General features: G+C 35.8%; 5 protein-coding genes, 1 long non-coding RNA gene and 1 pseudogene across 6 annotated transcripts; 1 reads left to right on the top strand and 6 right to left on the bottom strand.

Annotated features, from left to right (window-relative positions):
* Positions 1-1,516: 1,516 nt before the first annotated feature.
* Positions 1,517-2,829, bottom strand: LOC9300422. The gene is made up of 2 exons (XM_021016247.1): positions 2,150-2,829; positions 1,517-1,698 (listed from the first exon to the last, which is right to left on the bottom strand). Exons 1-2 carry the CDS (start codon positions 2,485-2,487, stop codon positions 1,641-1,643), a joined length of 396 nt encoding a protein of 131 aa, XP_020871906.1. The 5' UTR covers positions 2,488-2,829; the 3' UTR covers positions 1,517-1,640.
* Positions 2,830-6,411: 3,582 nt separating this feature from the next.
* On the bottom strand, positions 6,412-8,086 carry LOC9302127 (glycine-rich RNA-binding protein 4, mitochondrial). The gene is made up of 4 exons (XM_002864299.2): positions 7,757-8,086; positions 7,061-7,129; positions 6,852-6,958; positions 6,412-6,742 (listed from the first exon to the last, which is right to left on the bottom strand). The coding sequence occupies exons 1-4, from the start codon at positions 7,938-7,940 to the stop codon at positions 6,632-6,634; spliced, it is 471 nt and encodes a 156-aa protein (XP_002864345.1). The 5' UTR covers positions 7,941-8,086; the 3' UTR covers positions 6,412-6,631.
* A 218-nt stretch (positions 8,087-8,304) lies between these two features.
* On the bottom strand, positions 8,305-11,368 carry LOC110228204. The gene is made up of 3 exons (XR_002331787.1): positions 10,894-11,368; positions 10,617-10,707; positions 8,305-9,874 (listed from the first exon to the last, which is right to left on the bottom strand). It is a non-coding gene; the product is annotated as an uncharacterized LOC110228204 (long non-coding RNA).
* On the top strand, positions 8,590-11,397 carry LOC9302126 (putative beta-glucosidase 41). The gene is made up of 12 exons (XM_002866006.2): positions 8,590-8,759; positions 8,851-8,917; positions 9,008-9,066; positions 9,237-9,312; positions 9,394-9,553; positions 9,638-9,893; positions 9,975-10,090; positions 10,180-10,403; positions 10,488-10,519; positions 10,626-10,728; positions 10,811-10,919; positions 11,000-11,397. The coding sequence occupies exons 1-12, from the start codon at positions 8,613-8,615 to the stop codon at positions 11,238-11,240; spliced, it is 1,590 nt and encodes a 529-aa protein (XP_002866052.1). The 5' UTR covers positions 8,590-8,612; the 3' UTR covers positions 11,241-11,397.
* Positions 11,398-12,105: 708 nt separating this feature from the next.
* LOC110228194 lies at positions 12,106-13,352 on the bottom strand. The gene has a single exon (XM_021024819.1). The coding sequence runs from the start codon at positions 13,290-13,292 to the stop codon at positions 12,222-12,224; it is 1,071 nt and encodes a 356-aa protein (XP_020880478.1). The 5' UTR covers positions 13,293-13,352; the 3' UTR covers positions 12,106-12,221.
* A 595-nt stretch (positions 13,353-13,947) lies between these two features.
* On the bottom strand, positions 13,948-15,296 carry LOC110228190. The gene has a single exon (XM_021024801.1). The coding sequence runs from the start codon at positions 15,219-15,221 to the stop codon at positions 14,133-14,135; it is 1,089 nt and encodes a 362-aa protein (XP_020880460.1). The 5' UTR covers positions 15,222-15,296; the 3' UTR covers positions 13,948-14,132.
* Positions 15,297-16,200: 904 nt separating this feature from the next.
* On the bottom strand, positions 16,201-20,087 carry LOC9300419 (annotated as a pseudogene).
* Positions 20,088-20,175: the final 88 nt, after the last annotated feature.

Below are 20,175 nucleotides of genomic sequence, written 5' to 3'. Positions count from 1 at the left end.
CTTGTTCCATGGTCGCATAATCATTAAGCAAGACATGTCCTCTCCACGTGCACGGTACAACCCGGCCCATGTTCTCATGTCTCCAACTCTCCATGTATAGAATACATAAGTCGTATATGTTGCATTACATTTATATATATAACCCACAAATTTGGAGATTTATTGATTATGAAAAGAAAAGAAAAAAAAGGTAAGCCTACATGCGAGAATGTGATTAAAGATACAAAAACGCGTTAGCGCCTTCTTTAGTACACTAGTAAGTACTAATATATTTTAGGGTTTAAAAATTTGAGATAATTAAGGTACATGCAAGTTGTTCAAGCATCCGTGGTCTAATGGCAGAGGAAGCTTTGGGAAAGGGTGAAATTCCCAAACCTGAGTTCGATTATCCCTGGAAACAAAAACACATTTGTTTGGGAAGTTTGTCAGTTGGGCCAAGGCCGAATTGGTTTACCTGGTAGCCAGAAATGCAGACGGCCTGACTACCCCTGGCACTTAGTCGGAAGGCATTCCAAACTCGGAATAGGTAGAGTGGTAGCCCGTAAGAGCCTAACCATTAACACGGTGGACCAGTCTACTATGTAGCACCTCGATGCGTTCCTACCGGGATCGACCGGATAGCCGATAGGGTTTATAAAAAAAGAAAAAAAGTACATGCAAATTTATTAGTATAGTCTATTTGGTTCTGCTGGATTGACGTCGAATAAGGAACTCACTAAAAGAACTAAATGGGCTTTGGCGGTTGGTCTTGCCCATAATATGGCCACACAAAAAAAATTCACTCAAGAAATGAAGAAATTGTGACTCTCACAATACAACATTCAAATCTTCAAAGCCCAACAAAGATTTGGATGGAGAAAAAACATATTAATGAACCAACCATTCAAAATCAATAAGTTTGTACATGTCAATATGTTTAGAAAATCTGACATAAATCAATATGTTGGTAACTAAAATAAAACAAATTTTACAGACTTAAATGTTTTCTTTAAATCATAGTATCATACATTCACTGAGTAGTACTTTAAAAAAACCTACATATTAACACTACCTAATCAAAAAAATATTTGGATACAAGATTTTCGTAACTACCAAACATTGTAACTTGTAAGGTTTGATTACTAATTTTAGAGGATCAAAAGATTAGCTGGCAAATATTATAAGTTTGGAGAAAATTTGGAATTTTTTTTTCTAAATTGGCTAGTTTGCCACTTAATGCTTTTCTTTTCCTTAACAACTTTGTAAAGATTTGTAGTGATTGATATTTGAAACAAACAAATAAAGTCATGTTATTCTTTTCCTCGCAATACCATAATTTGTTTGTAAATCGTCATTTTTTTACAACTTTACTCTTTACCTCTAAAATATGAAAACAAAGTCGTCATTCAATTTCTGTTTGGATGTATGTGTAATGTGTTCGGTTGATGCAGTACTCTGACATGACTTAGTCATATTGGTACTCTACGCGTTGCATAGCCCAAACTCGGTTTGTTTGAGTTTTGCATAAGTTTAGATTTCGGTGGTAGTAACTAGTAATATCAAAGAAATATATACATTAATGATACATCTTTCCATTAACATTAACATATTTATTAATATATATATAGTATATACACATAAATTTCACCACAAACTTAAACTCAAAACATGAACGGAGTCGGTGAGAATGCCGGAATCACAGGTTCAAAAGCATTTCTCCTGCAAAACCCATAAAACAATTAAAAACGTCAAAACATTAATCGCTATACTATGTTCTTTTGCCATTTTATAATCACATATTTTAATTATATTATTATGGTTACCTTCCCATTTACGACTACTTCTATTTACTCAAATAAACAACAAACATACTGATGTTGACTTCTCAACTATATCGAATCTTTATCCACAAAATAGCATCTTAACTCGATCTTTATCTTCTATTTTATCTTTCATAATCTTCATACTTATCTTTATAAATTACATTGACGTTGTTATAATATTTTTGTTAATAACAACTAGATACTCGACAAATTATTAAGTTTCTACATTTTTTAATCACCATGACTAAACTTTTTGTTAAAACCATGGCTAAAATTCTATTATCGTAAATATACCCTAACCTTAACTAACACAAAAGCATCATATAAATTTGCTAGAAATGTGTTACCCGAAATCGTCACTACAGAAACGAACATGACCACCGCCGGATAGCGACGACGCGTCACCGCCGCCGTTGCCTTCACTTTTCCGACGAACTTTCTTCTTTTCTTCGTCCTTTTCCGATATCTTCGTTATTGCCGGTTTGTTCTCAGAGATAACGCTAAGTGACGGTCTCCACTCTGCCACTTGTCCAGGTTGACCAGCCACTCTAACGCGTTTCCGTCGCCTCCGCTGTTTCATTAGCGTTTGCGTTTCGTCTGAAACCGAATCTTCTGCGGTTGCGGCGGATTCTTGGAACTGTTGCGAACCAAAACAAGGCACGACGAGCTCCAACAAGTATTTCATATCCTACGCGTCACCACACGTGATCACTTCTCTTCCTTTTATCAAAAAAAACTTTTGAGGTTTTAATCTTAAAAAGATTTATGTATGGAACTGATTCTTAGAGAGGCTAATATTTGAGGATATTTATAGATCATGTCACAGGTTAAGAAATTGGAGTGATGATTCTCTATGTGGAACAAAAGCAATTTATAGAAAGAAGTTGAGAATCTTGACGTTATGACTCACTTGATTACGTGGACATGATTTGTTATATTATTACGAAACTGCCTTTGTTTGGTCTTATCTTAAACCGGAGTTGGTTTATAGTTGGTTTACCTAGAAATCGATAGATGAACTGAAATGTTAATTAGCCTAATTTTTTTTTTTTTTTTTTTTGCTAAACTAATTAGCCTAATTTTATTGACTGGTTGATGATTATAATAGTTTCCAAATGCAATTTAAATTCTTTTTTTTTTTTGTAATAGAGAAATCTTATGAAGAATACGGTTGTTTTTTTTGTAATAGAGAAATCTTATGAAGAATACGGTTGGCTTCACTGGAGCAAGCAACGAAATGCCAAAGGATTCATGTAAAATGATATAGCGATAGAGAGAAGAAGAGACAATTAATTAAACGATCGTTTTTTGACGTAGAATCATATAACATTGTCGACGTGAATCACTTTTGTTTCCGTAACTGGAACTTGTATTCTTCCTATACAAAATATTTTTATTGATAATATTTCTGGACCACTTATTATTAATATTGTCGACGTATACAGCATTATTTCAACCTTTTTTTTTAATTTTTTTTTTTGAGGTTCAGAAATGATTTAGGTTTGTGGTAGCCTTGTAGAAGAAATTAACCCAACTAAAAACCAAACTAGAAACAGTTTTTTTTTTTTTTTGAATTTGATGTAGTTTCTCTTAAATTTGGTTTAGCTTATGATCAATAATTAATATTTGTTATTGAGTGAACTATAGACGTATTCTTGGTCTAAAACTAACTAAAATCATTCAAAATCAATATCACTATCAATTTTCTTTTGGGGACTTCAATATCGTTCCTGTACAATTTATCAAAAAAAAAAATGGTTTTTATTCTCAAGTACGTAAAAATGATATGATGTTACTTATATCTGCATGTGCTTAATTATTTATACGTGGCAATGAGAAAACCTTATAATAAAATGAATACTAGATAAGTAATGTGAGAGAAATAATTAGTAAATAAATTTAATATTAGGGTTAACTATATAATCTATTGTAATGGTCAAAATGCGTAATGACTTTAGATTTTATATGGAAATATGAATAGTCTATAAAATGATGATTATTTTGATATTATAACTTATTATTAATAGGATAAGTAATTCACTTAAAATTAGAATTACGATTTTTATGTATTGTTTGTGAATTTGACTGTGTTTTGATTCAGAAACAAAGTATATGTGATTGTGATTTTTTGAATCATTGTGGATGAAGATGATATTGGCACTCTATTTATAGGAAAATATGGTTTTGGAATTTTTTTTTTTGAACTTTTACAGATTTAATGTCGTGGTTGCATTTATTTAAGATTTCGTTTTGAAAACAGATTAATTTTAAAACCAAAATGAATATATTTAGTGATTGTTAATTTCATTTTGAAAACAAATTAATTGGAAGAACAATACATATAAATGAATTTATTATATACTTATATCATTTGATGGAGGCATGAAGCTGTGCTTATGGCTCGTTCGGTGTTAATAATATTATCATGATCTCAACAACTATTTTCTAAAGTGGATATAGGGAATAGATCTAAGATTAAAACCATAATAGCATTAAAAACACAGATCTTCTGTTAGGATTTATTTATTTAAAATTAATAAATTAGATTAAGAACTGAATTCGAACCTTAGTGCTAGTGTAAATAAATCCAAGAAGTATTCTAGTTTAAATTAAATCTATTTTTTTTTTTTAAAACACATAAATGATTATTTTAATAATAATGAGTTTTACTTAAAATAAATTACTTACAACATAGTATCCCTTATACAAATATATATATATATATATATATATATATATATTTGTATAAGAGATACTATGTTGTAAGTAATATATATATATATATATATATAAATATCTTCAAATACAAAAATATACTATTTAGTGTTTTAGTTAATTTGAAAACGAAAATAATAGTAGTTTATTAAAATATTCATATGAAGTTGTACTATTATTTTCTTTAATACACTAATAATCACTTATGACCAATATCAAATACAAAAATATGTTAAATAGTGTTTTAATTAATTTGGAAAACAAACGAAAATAAAAGTAATTTATTTGAAATAATAATTATGTAAAGATTAATTGCTTTTTCTATTAGAATTTTGTTTTTCAATTTGTGTGATATATGTAATGTATGAGACTAATGGCAAATTCTGTAAAATTTAAATAGGAGTCAAATCATTGTGAGAGCGACACATCAGCATGACAATCTTGTTAATAACACATCATGGTAAAGTTTATTTTTTAGAGTGTTTTTCTATTAATATATAAGGGATACTAAGAACTAAAATAGAAACTCCCGTAGATAAGAACTATATTAAATATAGATCATCAGATCAGGCTTATATCTCCTAACGATATAGAATATGGAATGGTCCAACTTAATTCATGAAACGTATAATTAAACAGCTTCGTTTTAAAGCCATAATTCAACCACAGAGAACGACTCATCTAAAATGATGTCACATTTGAAAGTAATCACTCATGCGGCGCAACAAAAACGACGATGACTCATCTTGCTATAACTTGTTTTTACTAAACTAAAATAATATAAATATGCATGCCTTCATTTTCTCATTAATACCACGACTTTGTAGTTTATATGAAAAATGAAACTAATCAGTTTTGTTATGTTGCTACTTGCTAGGTGTCATGGGCCAACGAATGTAATCATAAGATATATTGATGGAACATTGATTTGAATCTATAATCCTAACCCACACGATCGAATAGAATGAGAAATTACAAGAAAGAAAAGAACTGATACGTTATCCGATTGGAAACATTACCATTTGATTAGTTTAGGTAGTTAAATTTGACTTGTGCCCACTTCACAAAACAAAGAAACATTTGTACACGTTGCGGTCGACATATGTAATTACAACTAACTTTTAATTGCGTCTAAGGATTATAGATCAAAACAACAAAACATATCACTATTACCATTATAAGCTAAGAACAATCCAAAAATGGGTATCGTTATGATTTTGGAGTAATATGATGAGTTGTGAAATTAAAATACAAATTTGGTTGCATGAGAAAGAGGGAATTGTCTCACCAAACGTAATAGGACAGCGAAGGAATGTTATAGTATGAACGGTATCTCTTTGCATAATTTTGTTTCCTTTTTTTGTCTTTATAACATTTATTGCATAAATTTATGTACACCATTAGTATTTGGGATGATATTTCTTTGTGTTTTTTTCGGTCCACATGTTATACAAAAATGTTCGTATAGATTCTAGACATCTCCACGTGAAATTGTGAGAACTCAATGTTGTTTTTGCATGTTGTGGCCCAATGACTTATTCCCATTTGTTATAATCATCACTTTTAATGTTAAGTGGTTGCATCTAAACGAAAATTGTGAGTTAATGATTGGCTAATGGTTACGGACCCATTGAGTTTTATGAAAACGATCAATTAGATTGGGGTCTAAATTTTTTTGGTTCACAAAAAAAATTCATAGTGAGAAAAATAATAAAGAAATCAAAACAAAAGTAGAAGCATATATATTGAAAGATATTGTGGTAGACCAAAAATCAACAAAAACCGGATCTGAATTTTTGAGAACCCTATCAATAACAATTTAAACCGGTCCAATCAAGAAAACCACAAACAAAAAAAAAACGGTGACGTTTAAAGTCTTTGAGACTTAGCCATATAAGCAAAATCCTGATCTCTTTCTCTTAAAAAGCTATTATACTTAATACTTTTTCTTGTAAATGACAGTTTCTGATTATTCCTTCAAAATATAATTTGAAGTTTTTGATCTTCTAAGGCAATAACAAGAGACGAAGCAAAACAGTTCGATCATAGAAGAGGATACAATGAAGCATAAATATGAATATAAAGATTCATAAGAATCGAACAAAGCTGTTTCTCTAGCGGTTACCATAGTATGGAGGACGAGACATGTTGTTCTGAGGTTGATATGGCTGCGATTGCTCTCTTGGTCTTGCATACTCTGCGAATATGACCCAGCCATCAAGAAACTGCAGAGAAGCACAAAGAGGAGATTAGCCATTTGGTAACTGTCAGTGTAAATCTCTTAATAGATTTTGATTTGAGTAATCGAGGAATGGATATTAGAATGAATAGTACCTTCCCATCCATTCCAGCTATGCCTTTTGCAGAATCTTCTAAGGTGGCATATCTAACAAATCCAAACCCTTTGGAATATCCTGAGACTCTGTCTGTGACAACCTTAGCTACAAAAGCAATTTGAGAGAAAGGAATCATTACACTTAGTTTTTTTCAGGACTAATCTGATGCGCATAAAGTGGCATAAAGTGTCATAACAAGGAACACACCATCAGCAACTTCTCCAAACTGAGCAAACGCGGTCCTAAGTCCTTCAGAAGTGGTGCGCTTACTAAGCCCTGAAAATATCCAGCGGCACAAAGATAGTCCTTTAGCTATAAACTTTTCAGCTTCATGAATAAGTATAACATGACTAAAAGACACTTGAGGAAACTGAGACACAGCATCTAAACTAAATAGGACTTAGGTGGCTTACGAAAAGATAGTAATCAGACATAACATGTACGTATTAGATGTGCTATATACATGGCACTTGACCAAACTTTCAGATATTCAATGACTATGTGATCAAAGTGACTAAGTGAGAAACAGAGTGTATATGCATCAAAGCCCAATGTTAAGCTGCATATCAAAACGAATTGACACTAGGAAGAAATTTAAATCATACAAAACCATCTCTCGTTGCAAATACATAAATCAAAATCTAAATCTAAAACATTCAGTTCTAATCAAATGTTCAAAGCTACTTATACTTCATAGGTTATATGATTTTGGATTCTTCAGGGGAAATTAAAAAAGTAAGTAGAGATACATCTTCGTTGATGTTCTAAGAACCTGATAGTCTAAATCTCAATTCAAAAGGAAGGATCTTTAAAAAAGCATCAAATAGAAACCCACATAGACTCGAACAACGATAAACCCCAAAAACCCAGAAATGAATTGAGAGACTAAAAGGGGTTTGTTACCGGAGACGAAGAGATTGGTGCTAGGTTCAGCCTGAGGACGAGCCGGTGTTTGGGATTCAGCTTGTGGAGACAAAAAAGAGAACCTTGAAGCATTTGAACAGAACAGCCGTCTCAAACCAACCGGAGCCGAAGCCACTTCCGTCACCGCTCTAGATATCGCCGGGAGTCTCATAGCCATCGCCATAGATTCAATTGATTCTTCTTCTTCGGATTTAAGGAAAAAAAGGTTTTAACTTGAAAAAGCTAAAACCCTAAACAAACAAAAAGCACAATCGATTGAAGAGTTTAAGCAAAAATGAGTAATTTTACTAATGGAGTGAGAAGATGACCTAAAATTCAATTTTAACAACACAGAACAAACCCACTTAACATTTGGGCCTTAATTAAACAACATGGCCCATAGGCCCTTGTTAGCTTTCTCTTGGTATCCTCTTACATAGGTTTTAAGAGAAAAGATAGACTCTAGAGTCGGACTCAATTCAGAAAAAACTAGACTATATACAAAAATAACAAGATCATCGACAAATAAAATAAAGAACATCGGTAAGTTAATTAGGTGAATCAATGTCTCTAGTAACAAACTTTTTATCTTAAGAGTACACTTTTCTTTTAAAGTTTTTGGCACAAGTATAAGAAACGTGTACTGTAAAAGTAGAGTGAACAAATCAACAACAAATGTCAACACCAAAGAAGAGCCTTCAAAAGACGAGAGCTTTTCTTTTGCACTCTTCCTCTTTCTTCTTCAACTTTACAAATTAAAAACACACACAAAAACTTGCCTCCAAATCTTTCATTCACCAAAAAATTGCTTCCCTTTATCTCTCTCTCTCACTTACTCTATTCATGCGACCCAAAGATGGAATCTTTAATGAGACTAGTCCTGGTTCTGCTTCCGTTCTTGGTCGTCTTCTTCGTGCCTCTTGATCATGTTTCGTCAGAATCTATCAGCAGAGCAGATTTTCCAGATGGGTTTGTATTCGGAACAGCCTCTTCAGCTTACCAGGTGACATTCTTCTTCTCCAAACTGATCCAAGAAAGAAAGAAGATTTCAAAAGATTTTTGACAATCGCAACATTTTCTTGCAAGAAAATTAGTTCGAAGGAGCTGTGAAAGAAGGAAACAAAGGACAAAGCATATGGGACACTTTCACGAAGAAACCAGGTATCAAAGAAACAAACCCAGAAAATGTCACAAAGAACCCAGAAAAATCAAGATTTCATTTAAGTCAATGGTATCGTTCTTGATCAACAGGAAAGATACTGGATTTCAGCAATGCGGATACTACGGTCGATCAATATCACAGGTTTCATGTAAGTTTTACCTAAAAAGAACACATTTGTTGACTTCAGCTTGAAGATAAATGTCGGGTTGCTTCTTGACAGAGCAACCTCATCCAAACAAATCTAAGATAAGACGCAACAGGACACAAATGAGACAATCTAAGAAGCAAGAACCTTTCTTTGTTTTTTTGCTATCACAGAGTGACATAGACCTGATGAAAGATCTGAGAATGGATGCTTACAGATTCTCTATATCTTGGTCAAGAATATTCCCTAGTAAGTCTAGTTCATTTAGCTGTGATAAGAGTATTGTTATAACCGAGTTTCGACGAGTCTATTAAACTCAGGTTTTAACAGATGGAACAGGGGAAGTGAACCCAGATGGAGTTAAGTACTATAACAGCCTAATAGATGCTCTTTTAGCCAAAGGAATCAAACCTTACGTGACATTGTATCACTGGGATCTCCCACAAGCTTTAGAAGACAGATATGAAGGATGGCTAAGCAGAGAAGTCGTGTAAGTATATGATCTTTGGATAAAAATGTGAAATCTTGATATGGTGAGATGGTTACGAAATCATAAGCTAAAAAAATGGTGCAGGGAAGATTTTGAGCATTATGCATTCACCTGTTTCAAAGCATTTGGAGATAGAGTGAAGTACTGGATCACTATCAATGAGCCTCATGGGGTATCGATCCAAGGCTATGACACAGGGATACAAGCTCCAGGGAGGTGCTCACTTCTAGGACATTGGTTCTGTAAGGAGGGGAAGTCATCGGTCGAACCGTATGTTGTAGCTCATAACATTCTCTTGTCTCATGCTGCTGCTTACCACACCTACCAGAGAAACTTCAAGGTAAGAAAACAGAACGGAACAATCTTAATATCTTATAATTCATAGTGCAGAATAAAATGTGGGAAATTTTCTATATGCAAGGAGAAACAACGTGGTCAAATCGGGATATCATTAGATGCAAAATGGTATGAGCCAATGTCTGATTGTGATGAGGACAAAGATGCAGCTCGTAGAGCAATGGATTTTGGGATTGGATGGTAAATATAAGATCCTTTTATCTGAACATTTGCATATAAAAGTCTAAAAGAGAAAAAAGACCAAATTGACAGAATGAGATTTAAAATAGGTTTATGGATCCTCTAATCTATGGAGACTATCCAGCTTCAATGAAGAGTCTAGTGGAAGAGAGACTACCTAAGATAACACCAGAGATGTCTCAATCTATAAAAGGGGCATTTGATTACGTGGGAATCAACCACTACACCGCATTATACGCGAGGAATGACAGAACTAGGATAAGGAAACTGATACTGCGGGATGCTTCTTCTGATTCAGCGGTTATTACAAGCTGTAAGAAACACCAGTTCTCATATCATTCTCATTACTGCTACAACACAAAAGAACAAAGCTAATATTTGCTCCTAATTGTTGTAGCTTTTCGTGGAGGAGTAGCTATAGGAGAAAAAGTATGTATTTCTTCTGACAGAAACCCGAAGATGTTCCCTAATCCATACTGGCTCTTCAAAGAAACTAAACAGTTGTATTTGATGAGAAACAACTTACTTGAAACAGGCAGGATCAAGCTGGCTACACATTGTCCCATGGGGAATCAGGAAACTGGCAGTGTATCTTAAAGACATGTATGGAAACCCACCTGTATTCATCACAGAAAACGGTAAATATCTCAAACCCCCAAAATGTGATTCACACAACCATCAATCAAAAATGTAACATCAAGTGGTTGTTGATATTCGCAGGCATGGATGAGAAAAACAAGCCATTCATAGACATGGAGAAAGCATTAAAAGATAACAAGAGGATTAGCTTCCACAGAGATTACCTCTCAAACTTATCAGCTGCCATAAGGTAAAGTGTTTCACTTTGCAAAAAGATTCATTCTTTCACAAAAGTCTTTTAAGTTAAAAAAAAAAAATGTAAATTTGCAGGACTGATGAATGCGATGTAAGAGGATATTTTGTGTGGTCATTGCTAGACAATTGGGAATGGAACTCAGGATACACGGTCCGGTTCGGGATCTACTACGTTGACTACAAGAACAATCTCACAAGGATACCTAAAGCTTCTGCTCGATGGTTTCAAAGAATACTTAGCGGCTCTACTTCATCAGATTCCAGCAAGCTACAGGAGGCAACAGAACAAAAAGAGTACAAATTTCAAGAGAAATGAGAGAGAGATCAAAGACAGAACATAGTGTAGGAATTTATATACTTCATACAATAGCTCAATTTTCATGATTTTTGTTACTGTCGCAGAAATCAAATGTAATTGATAAAAAAAAAACGAAACATTTAATAGAGGAATTAAAAGCTTTGTCTTACAACAATGGCACACGAGTTCGAGAGACGCCATCCATGGCTCTGGAGCAAAAAATCGCCGGAAAACTAGGATTGAGAGATTTTTAAATTGCATAAAAAATCCTCAATGTTTTGTGAATCGCATAAAAACCCCTCAATTTTCGTGGGAGAAAAGTTGGACCCATAATATATTTTTGTCAGAATTATCAACTGTAACTAAGTTACTTCTTTTCTTGCTTGGTTTCCAAACACAGAAGAAATATTCCATGATCGACTTTTGATGTCAGTGAAATTGATTTGCTGATCACTTTTCTCTATCTTTAGTTAAGCATGAAGGCGGTTTTACTGAGACAAACTTTCACTTTCCAGTGACTTACAATACAAGGTAAGCACCAAGTTGAAAATGTACTAGTCGTAATTAATTAGTGTGTAACTATGAGATAAGATGTGGCATTGGTGTATCTACGATATGATCGGCGTCCTACTTTCTATTATAATTTTATTCAGCAGTAGATTTGATGTGTAATGTATGCTGATTGATAGCCACTGCATAAAGAGGTGTCACACCATTCGATTAAATGTTCATATATCTATCAAATCCTACATATATGAGTTATGGAGGAAAAGAGCAGCATGACAGATGAGGGATTGCTGCTAACTGGATATAGTTTAAGCATAACTTACTTGGAAATTAGTTGGGAGACTAATGAGAGAAAAAACCTCCACTTCTCCAAGACCAAATGCATATCAATCAATCTCAAAAACCATAGACAAAAACAGGTTTGATGTTTCCAAGGTTTAATTAAGAGAAAAGACAGACTCTAGACTCAGACTCTAACTCCCAAACTAATAGCTAGACTATATTTTGAGGTGGAATATGGTAAGGTGCTCGTTTTGAACAATTTCCACCACAGATGGAGGAATCAGGCAGATAGAAAGAGATGCTTTCTTCGATATCCAAGACTCGTACCCAGTTAGGGCACAAGCCAGGGACAGCAAACGGTTCAGCCTGTGAGATGAAAATGCAGAGATCTCCGATGTCTTTAGTGTAGACCGCGTTTCCTTCTTCGTCAAGCTTGAAGACCATTAGAGCTTTCGTTTGCATTTTCACGGTACCACTGGCCGTGACCTTCCGGTATAACTTAACCAAGAACGTTTCATCGGTGGATCGTGACTCCACCAAGTGTTCACTCGTGCAACACGATTGCAAAAGCTCCCGTTTGGTCTTGGTCAGCTCGGGAAGGTTCTGGAATCGCAACCTCTGGAACTTGGGTTTGTGCTTGTGTGCCCGAGGATCCCATGATCCAATGAGGTGGCCTCCAGATCCGGGAAAGCGAAACATGTCATGTTTCTTGGAAAACATGACAGGGGAGGAGTAGAAGCAGGGGCTAGCGATCCTGAAGTTGAGCCACTCGGAGTTAGCTTGAGCGGGTCTGCAAAAGCTGAGTTGAGACCCCAAGAACTTGACAGCCACAACACAGTCCTCATCCTCCGGGGAAGACGAGGACATGGCCACGTTGGTCACAACTTGTGTTTGGCAACCAGGCAGAGTCACAAGAGGAGGCAGCGAGATGCGTTTCGGATCTGTATCCGATGCATATGGGTTTAGATCGTCTTGGAGACGCACGATTCCGTCGTCTTTCAAAGTAGCTACCCAGCCATGTGATGCCCCTATCGTCACCATTGGATCACTATCCACCAACTCCAGAGGCACCTTCTTTTCCAATTTAATGCAGTGACGTGCATCAGCATTCGAAATCACGAGTTTTCCGAGATCAGCTCCACAAGGAGTGACGTAGAGGATGGAACAAGGAGGAGTTTGCAGCGAGGAAGATGAGAAGCCATTAGAAAGAAGAACCGAGGATCTTACCAGCAAAGGTTTCCCAAGGCGGAGCCTCGAGAGCCGTCTTAGAAGCAGAGACATGAACTAGGATGTGTTCTTATGGAAAATCAAGAGATTCAAATAAAGAAGCCCTAATTGAAGAAATGGTGATCCTAAAACCCTATATTTAAGGCCTTTCCCACCAAGTTTTTTTATCAAAAAAAAATGCAATATGTTGAGATTTATCCTTTTCATTATTGATATTTATCACTTTTATCTTCGTGGAGTAAAAAATTGAAACAAATCTACTTTACTAAATATTTAAAAATTGAAACAAATCAGCATTTCGAGAGTTTTAATATAAAGCTCGTTTGTCAGAAAAAATCGATTTCTCCTTAAAAATGCAATGGTAAATTCAAATATATATATATATATATATATATATATATATATATAATATTGATTTGCTGATCAATTCTCTATTTTAGTTAATAATGCCGATTTTTATGATACAAATATTCATTTTAAAGTGACTAGCAATTCAGGGCAACCATGATTAGTCCAGAGTTGAAAATGTATTATTAATGAAGGTAACGCTATATATGTCTAATGTGAGTGAATCATAGTTCAAAAGAGATCTTTCTTCTAATACTATGAAACAAATGTGAAAGACTACATTACTCTTAAACTTTCAAATGTGAAATAATAGAGTCCTTATGAGAATTTTCAAATGTAAGCATTTTAGGTACTATATTAATGTATCGAAGCAAAAAAACATAAAACACAGTCCAATCTGCATTGCTTACCTTTCTCTTATATAAACACAGAAGATTTTATTTTTGAAAGGTTTAATAGAAAAGACAGACTCAAACAATGGAAGACTCAACTCAAAAGCACTAGTAGACTCAATTCCAACCAACTAGTAGACTCAATTCAAAACCACTAGCCTATGTTCTGAGGTGGAATCTGGTAAGGTGCGTTGAATGTACAGTTTCCACCAACGATGGATGAACGAGGCAGACTGGCGGAGATGCTCTCTTCGACGTCGAAGAATTGGACGTAGTTAGGGGCCATGCCAGGGAAGGAAGAAGCAGGGACAGCGAACGGTTCAGACTTTGAGATGAAAATGCTGAGATCTCCAATGTCTTGAGTGTAAACAGCGTTTCCTTCTTCATCAAGCTTGAAGACCATTAGAGCTTTCGTTTGCATTTTCACGGTACCACTGGCGGTGGCCCTCCGGTATAACTTAACCAAGAACGTTTCACCGGTGGTTCTCGACTCCACCAAGTGTTCACTCGTGCAACACGATTGCAAAAGCTCCCGTTTGGTCTTGGTCAGCTCGGGAAGGTTTTGGAATCGCAACCTCTGGAACTTGGGTTTGTGCTTGTGTGCCCGAGGATCCCATGATCCGATGAGATGGCCTCCGGATCCGGGAATGCAAAACATGTCATGTGTCTTGGAAAACATGACAGGGGAGGAGTAGAAGCAGGGGCTAGCGATCCTGAAGTTGATCCACTCGGAATTAGCTTGAGCGGGTCTGCAAAAGCTGAGTTGAGACCCCAAGAACTTGACAGCCACAACACAGTCCTCATCCTCCGGGGAAGACGAGGACATGGCCACGTTGGTCACAACTTGGGTTTGGCAACGAGGCAGAGTCACGAGAGGAGGCAGCGAGATGCGTTTCGGATCTGTATCCGATGCATATGGGTTTAGATCGTCTTGGAGACGCACGATTCCGTCGTGCTTCCGAGTAGCAACCCAGCCATGAGATGCCCCTATCGTCACCATTGGATCACTATACACCAACTCCATAGGCACCTTCTTCTCCAAATGAGTGCAGCCATTTTTAGTAGCATTCATAATCACGAGTTTCCCGAGATCCGCTCCACAAGGAGCGGCGCCGACGATGGTACACGGAGGAGTTTGCAGCGAGGAAGACGAGAAGCCATTAGAACGACGGAGAACCGAGGATGTTACCAACGCAGGTTTCTCAGAGCTGAGCTTCGAGAGCCGTCGGAGAAGCAGAGACATGAACTAGGATGTTCTTGTGGAAAAGAAAGAGATTAAAATAAACAAACCCTAATTGAAGAAATGGTGATCTTATTCTCCTAAAACCCTATATTAATACAGATTAAGACCTTGCCCACCAAGTTTTTTTTATCAACGACACAAAAAAATCAAAAATCAATATGTTGAGACTTATCCTTTTCATCATGATATTTATCACTTTCATGGAGTAAAAAATTGAAACAAATCTACTTCACTAAATATTCAAAAGGTTTTTTTTTGGTCCCCTAAATATATGAATTAAGTCAATCCATGAACATTTAAATCCCATTATTCGAGTGTGAGAGTCAAAACAAGTAGACATTTTAGGATAAATTCTTATTGATTGCATCTTTCAGATCTTTAGTGGCTTCCTTCGCCTTTTGCTGAAAACAGCCCTAGGAATTGGCTCTTATGTACAATAGCTGAAATTTTGATGAAAAGAGTGTGGATTATAATATAAAAAGAGTGTTATAACACATTTGAAAACAAGAAGAGCTAAAAGACATAAAATGATAGTTGGTTCAAGGGACAAGGAGGGATCTACTATTGCCAAAAAAGAATTGAAGATACGCCACTGAAGGCTAGATGTTGTTAAGAGATGATTGTCCAGGAATACAAAATTGTTGTGAAACGGAGCAGCTCATAGTAAAGATTGGAAGATATATATGAATTCTGATTCTACATTTAACCGGTGAAAAAATGAAGAAACGACAAGAATGAGCAATTTTAATTTAAGAAAGACACATTAGTTTACTTAAGCCTTGAAGATAAAAGTTGGGTTTCTTCTTGGAAGAGCAACATCATCCAAACAAATCTAAGATAAGACGCAACATTGACACAAATGAGAGAATCTCAGAAGCAAGAACCTTTCTTTGTTGTTTTGCTATCACTGAATGACATAGACCTGCTGAAAGATCTGAGAATGGATGCTTACAGATTCTCGATATCTTGGTCAAGAATATTCACTAGTAAGTCTAGTTCATTTAGCTGTGATAAGAGTATTGTTATTACCGAGTTTCGACTGGTCTGTTAAACTCGGGTTTTAACAGATGGAACATATATAGTGTAGGAATTTATATACAATAGCTCAATTTTCATGATTTGTTAACAGTCGCAGACGATTCAATCAAATGTAATTAAAAGCACAGTTACAGGATTTGTCTTACAACAATGGCACACGAGTTCCAGAGACGCCATCCATGGCTCCACCAAGAAATCGCCGGAAATCTGCATCGGAGAGGAAGTCGACGCCGGTCGGCAAATGCATCAATTTGAACGCCGGCCGGTCGGAATCAACCACTAGGATAAGGAAATGCTTCTTCTGATGCAGCCGTTATTACAAGCTGTAAGGAAACTCAAGACGAATGACAAATTAACATAAGCCAAACAGGAAGAATAGCGAAATTGTATACAAAATTGGAATCTGAAACGAAGATAAACCTTAATGTTGAGAACACCATCGATGTAGATGCTAACGTTATCCTTTGTGGTCGCAGTCTGATTACCAATAGGAATCGCTTCTTCACATAAGCAATACAATCCACAAGCGGAACATGAAAGTGAATCCCCGCCGGCAAAGTCTTGCGGAATTTACCAAACCGCTCAATCACACAAGCTTTCCTCTCCGGCACGATTCGGATTCCCCAGTTAGACGGCGGATTAATGTTGTAGCTACAAAAAGCGAAGATCCGTTAAACCTAACCGATCAAATCCATAGGTTTCTACTGAAAATCTGAACTCAAATCGAAACTTCACAAAGCTTTTAACGAAATCATTAGGTTTTAAAATACCTGTTGAAATCACTGCTGGGAGATGAGAAGTTACGGACGCCGGAAAGTTGTTGCAGAGGAGAAGCAGCTGAAGATTGGTGGAGATATCCGGAGGCGAAGGATTTTGACGGCGTCGGTTTGTTGATTTGGTAACTACAAAACAAAACATGAAATCTGCAGTCAGATCCGTTCAAATTTCACATTATTATACAGAGCAAGAGAAGAAGGAAGCATTAAGATTTACTGTTACTCTTTTGACCTTTGTCTACCATCAGTTCCAGTTAATTCAGGAGATCCCAAATTTTTATTTCGATCAAGCTAGAGAGCCCAAATTGCGATTCATATCTTTATAACTTTCTAAATTCTATGATTACTAATCATAAGAAACTTCCCCTCCATATCATTAACATATTAGACAATAAAATCCAACTGCTCTCAGATTATCAGATCAACCAAATTGCATAAAATTGGAGACGCACACAAGAGATGATCAATGAACAGCCAAATATGATTGAATGGTTTTTTTTTTATCAGTAACAAAAGTGTATGAGAGAATGAGAGGTCTCTGTGGCTACGTACAGGTCCATCGATGTTAAAAGATGAATAGAACGTACCTGGTAGTAATATATTTGACATACTTCTGATTCGAAAAGGCGGCTTTCGGTATATGTATTTTATAGATATATGTATCCTCAAGTTCTACCATCGACATCGAATCCAGCACCTGTCCAACCTCCTCTGCCTTTGTTCATGACTCCAATTCCTCTTCCCTTTCCTTGATTCTGTGGTTTCTTTTTCGCTTTTGATTCTCCTTCAGCTGTTGGCCTGTTGCTGGCCTCTTTCCATGTTCTTTGCCTCCCTCCTCGTTCCCATGGTTATTTTCTGGTTTTCCCGGGTGAGTCTCATTAGCATTGGCTGCTGGTGAGCTGTCTACTACAGATTTAGTCTCCGGTTCTTGGACCTAAATATGGAACACAATCAGAGATTAAAAACATCTGACGTGTATCACTGATGGCCAAGTAAATAGATTTGATTATTCAAGTATCATTTGCAAAGTATTACCTGTGGTTAGCAACATACTCATGCAGGAATTATCTGATGTCTGTACAGTTAGAATAAGTTGCATTACTGGAAACAGATGGAATATTAACTAGAAGGTGAGATTGTTTACTTGCTGAATAGAAGTAGATGATCTATTTGGATTCAGCGCTTCTAGTCTTCTTTTTAATTCCTCAAGTCTGGCGTACTGCGTATTGCTGCTTTGTTGTACCTATGGTTACATTTTAGAAAAGATTGTGATTTAAATGTCTCTCAATGGGAAAAATTTAATTCATGTTATCAGTTTTTAACAGATATACATACCAGACGGTTTAAATCTTCGCAAAGACTCTGTTTTGCTGCTTCTTCATCCTTTACAACTTTTGATGCTGCTTCAAATGCTTAATAAGAGAAAAGAGGTTAACTAACAATCTCTAGACTTCAAAGGTAAGGTTAAACAATCTAAAGAAGATTTGAATTCCTATAGGTCACAGCACGACATGAAACACGATACTCCAGCACTGGAAAGATTAGCAAAACATTCTTTTACTCAGTAATGTTTGAAATTAATCATCAGACCATGATATCTGAAATATCCATTCATATAACTTATTTTGCTATGAGGCACAAACAGGTAATAGAAATGTTCACATCCACCTATAACTAATTCTAAATGCCATGTGAGGTTAAACAGAACAAGACAGGCAAAAACATTGAGATACATAAATCAAAGAGAGAGATAAGAAACCTTTCGCGCTTCTTCTTCTTCCAACTTAGCAACATGGATCCTTTCAGTTGAGATTTCAATTTTCTTTCTCAAGTGTTCCATCGCTTTAGGTATGGACAACAGAAGAAAAGAAAAAACTTAATCAATAAGACTGTTCTATGTAACAAAACCAATAAACCATGTCACATTGAGTAAAGAAAAAGAAAGTTAACTAGCTGAACCTGCTTTCTTAGGTCCAGCAGTAAGTTTCAATTCCATTGTGAGGTTTCCAAATTCCCTTTCGACATCCCTGATTTTTGTATAGTTCTCCTCAATGTATCTATAACATGATGACATAAAGAATCTCATTAGAAGGAAGTTTCACAGAAGACGAGCTGAAGAAACAACTACATTCACATTCTTAGAGCAACAATGTTCCAAAAGTCTCTCAAATCCCCTAATAGAGAAACCGGTATTCTCTAGGATCATCTTTACCCTAATCTAACTTAAAACAGACACACACAGAAGAATGCAACATATATCTATTCATCATGTTAAACTCCAAGACCCCTGACAGTGGCTAAGTAAAAAAAATTACTCCACAGATCTCAGTTATCTGATTTTTGATAAACAATCAAGCTAAACAACATGCATAAGGCAGATTTCATAAGACGATTCTGCAATAACTACTGACCAAATTCTTCAGCAAGTTTATGTGTTTCCTCCATAAAATTTCGTCATGTCTAAGATTCAGGAGAAAAAAAAGGCACTCCTAAAGCAAGTAACACTAGCTGAGACTTAAGATCAAGCAGCCCAAAAGGAGAATCTAAGAGCGTAAAATGCACACTACATTCCTTCAAAAATGAACAAATCGATCAAACAAAATCCCAGAATTAGAAACAAGTACTTACTTCCTCAATTGAACTTGCTCTTCCTCAATGATCTGATTCATACAAAATCATCAAATCGCGTTCAGTAAAAGAGAATCACACGAACACTTGTTGGGAGATAATACAGAATATACATCCATAGAGTAAAATTTACCTTCTCTGTGTAAGCAATAACAGGAGCTTCTCTTGCAAGACCATCGGCTCCGATCTCAGCCTTCAGTTTTGGATCCGACGCCATCATTTCCTCCTCCAAACTTCAAAAATCGATCCAACAATGCTCCGATTTCGTCTTCTTCCTCGAATTCAAAATTCACATTCCATGAATCGCATTACGTTGACGTGATTCGCGTGTAGTTCCCACTCTTCGCTCTGGTTTGGATCGAGGGAAAGTGATGGAGAACGTGAGAATTATCGTCCCGGATTTTGATTTTGACGGTGAAATCAAAAGTTTGAAGTTCGTTAAGTTTCCACCGAAGACTTAACGTTCTTTTCTTAACGCCGTTAACATTGTAAAATGTCCGTTGTACCCCCAG

The sequence above is a fragment of the Arabidopsis lyrata genome (assembly GCF_000004255.2).
Source record: "Arabidopsis lyrata subsp. lyrata unplaced genomic scaffold ARALYscaffold_8, whole genome shotgun sequence".
In the NCBI taxonomy this organism is placed as follows: domain Eukaryota; kingdom Viridiplantae; phylum Streptophyta; class Magnoliopsida; order Brassicales; family Brassicaceae; genus Arabidopsis; species Arabidopsis lyrata.
Note: the sequence above shows the minus strand (reverse complement) of the source record. Positions and strands in the feature narration are given on the sequence as shown.

Bases quoted from the DNA above. Each gene is read 5' to 3' on its own strand.
- LOC110228190 (XM_021024801.1), bottom strand. From the start codon at position 15,221: ATGTCTCTGCTTCTCCGACGGCTCTCGAAGCTCAGCTCTGAGAAACCT.
- LOC110228194 (XM_021024819.1), bottom strand. From the start codon at position 13,292: ATGTCTCTGCTTCTAAGACGGCTCTCGAGGCTCCGCCTTGGGAAACCT.
- LOC9302126 (XM_002866006.2), top strand. From the start codon at position 8,613: ATGGAATCTTTAATGAGACTAGTCCTGGTTCTGCTTCCGTTCTTGGTC. The intron at 8,760-8,850 runs GTGACATTCTTC...CAAGAAAATTAG, and splicing joins CAGCCTCTTCAGCTTACCAG to TTCGAAGGAGCTGTGAAAGA. The intron at 8,918-9,007 runs GTATCAAAGAAA...CTTGATCAACAG, and splicing joins CACTTTCACGAAGAAACCAG to GAAAGATACTGGATTTCAGC.
- LOC9302127 (XM_002864299.2), bottom strand. From the start codon at position 7,940: ATGGCGATGGCTATGAGACTCCCGGCGATATCTAGAGCGGTGACGGAA. The intron at 6,959-7,060 runs GTGTGTTCCTTG...TTGCTTTTGTAG, and splicing joins GTTTGGAGAAGTTGCTGATG to CTAAGGTTGTCACAGACAGA. The intron at 6,743-6,851 runs GTACTATTCATT...GCTTCTCTGCAG, and splicing joins TAGCTGGAATGGATGGGAAG to TTTCTTGATGGCTGGGTCAT.
- LOC9300422 (XM_021016247.1), bottom strand. From the start codon at position 2,487: ATGAAATACTTGTTGGAGCTCGTCGTGCCTTGTTTTGGTTCGCAACAG. The intron at 1,699-2,149 runs GTAACACATTTC...TGGGTTTTGCAG, and splicing joins TTCTGTAGTGACGATTTCGG to GAGAAATGCTTTTGAACCTG.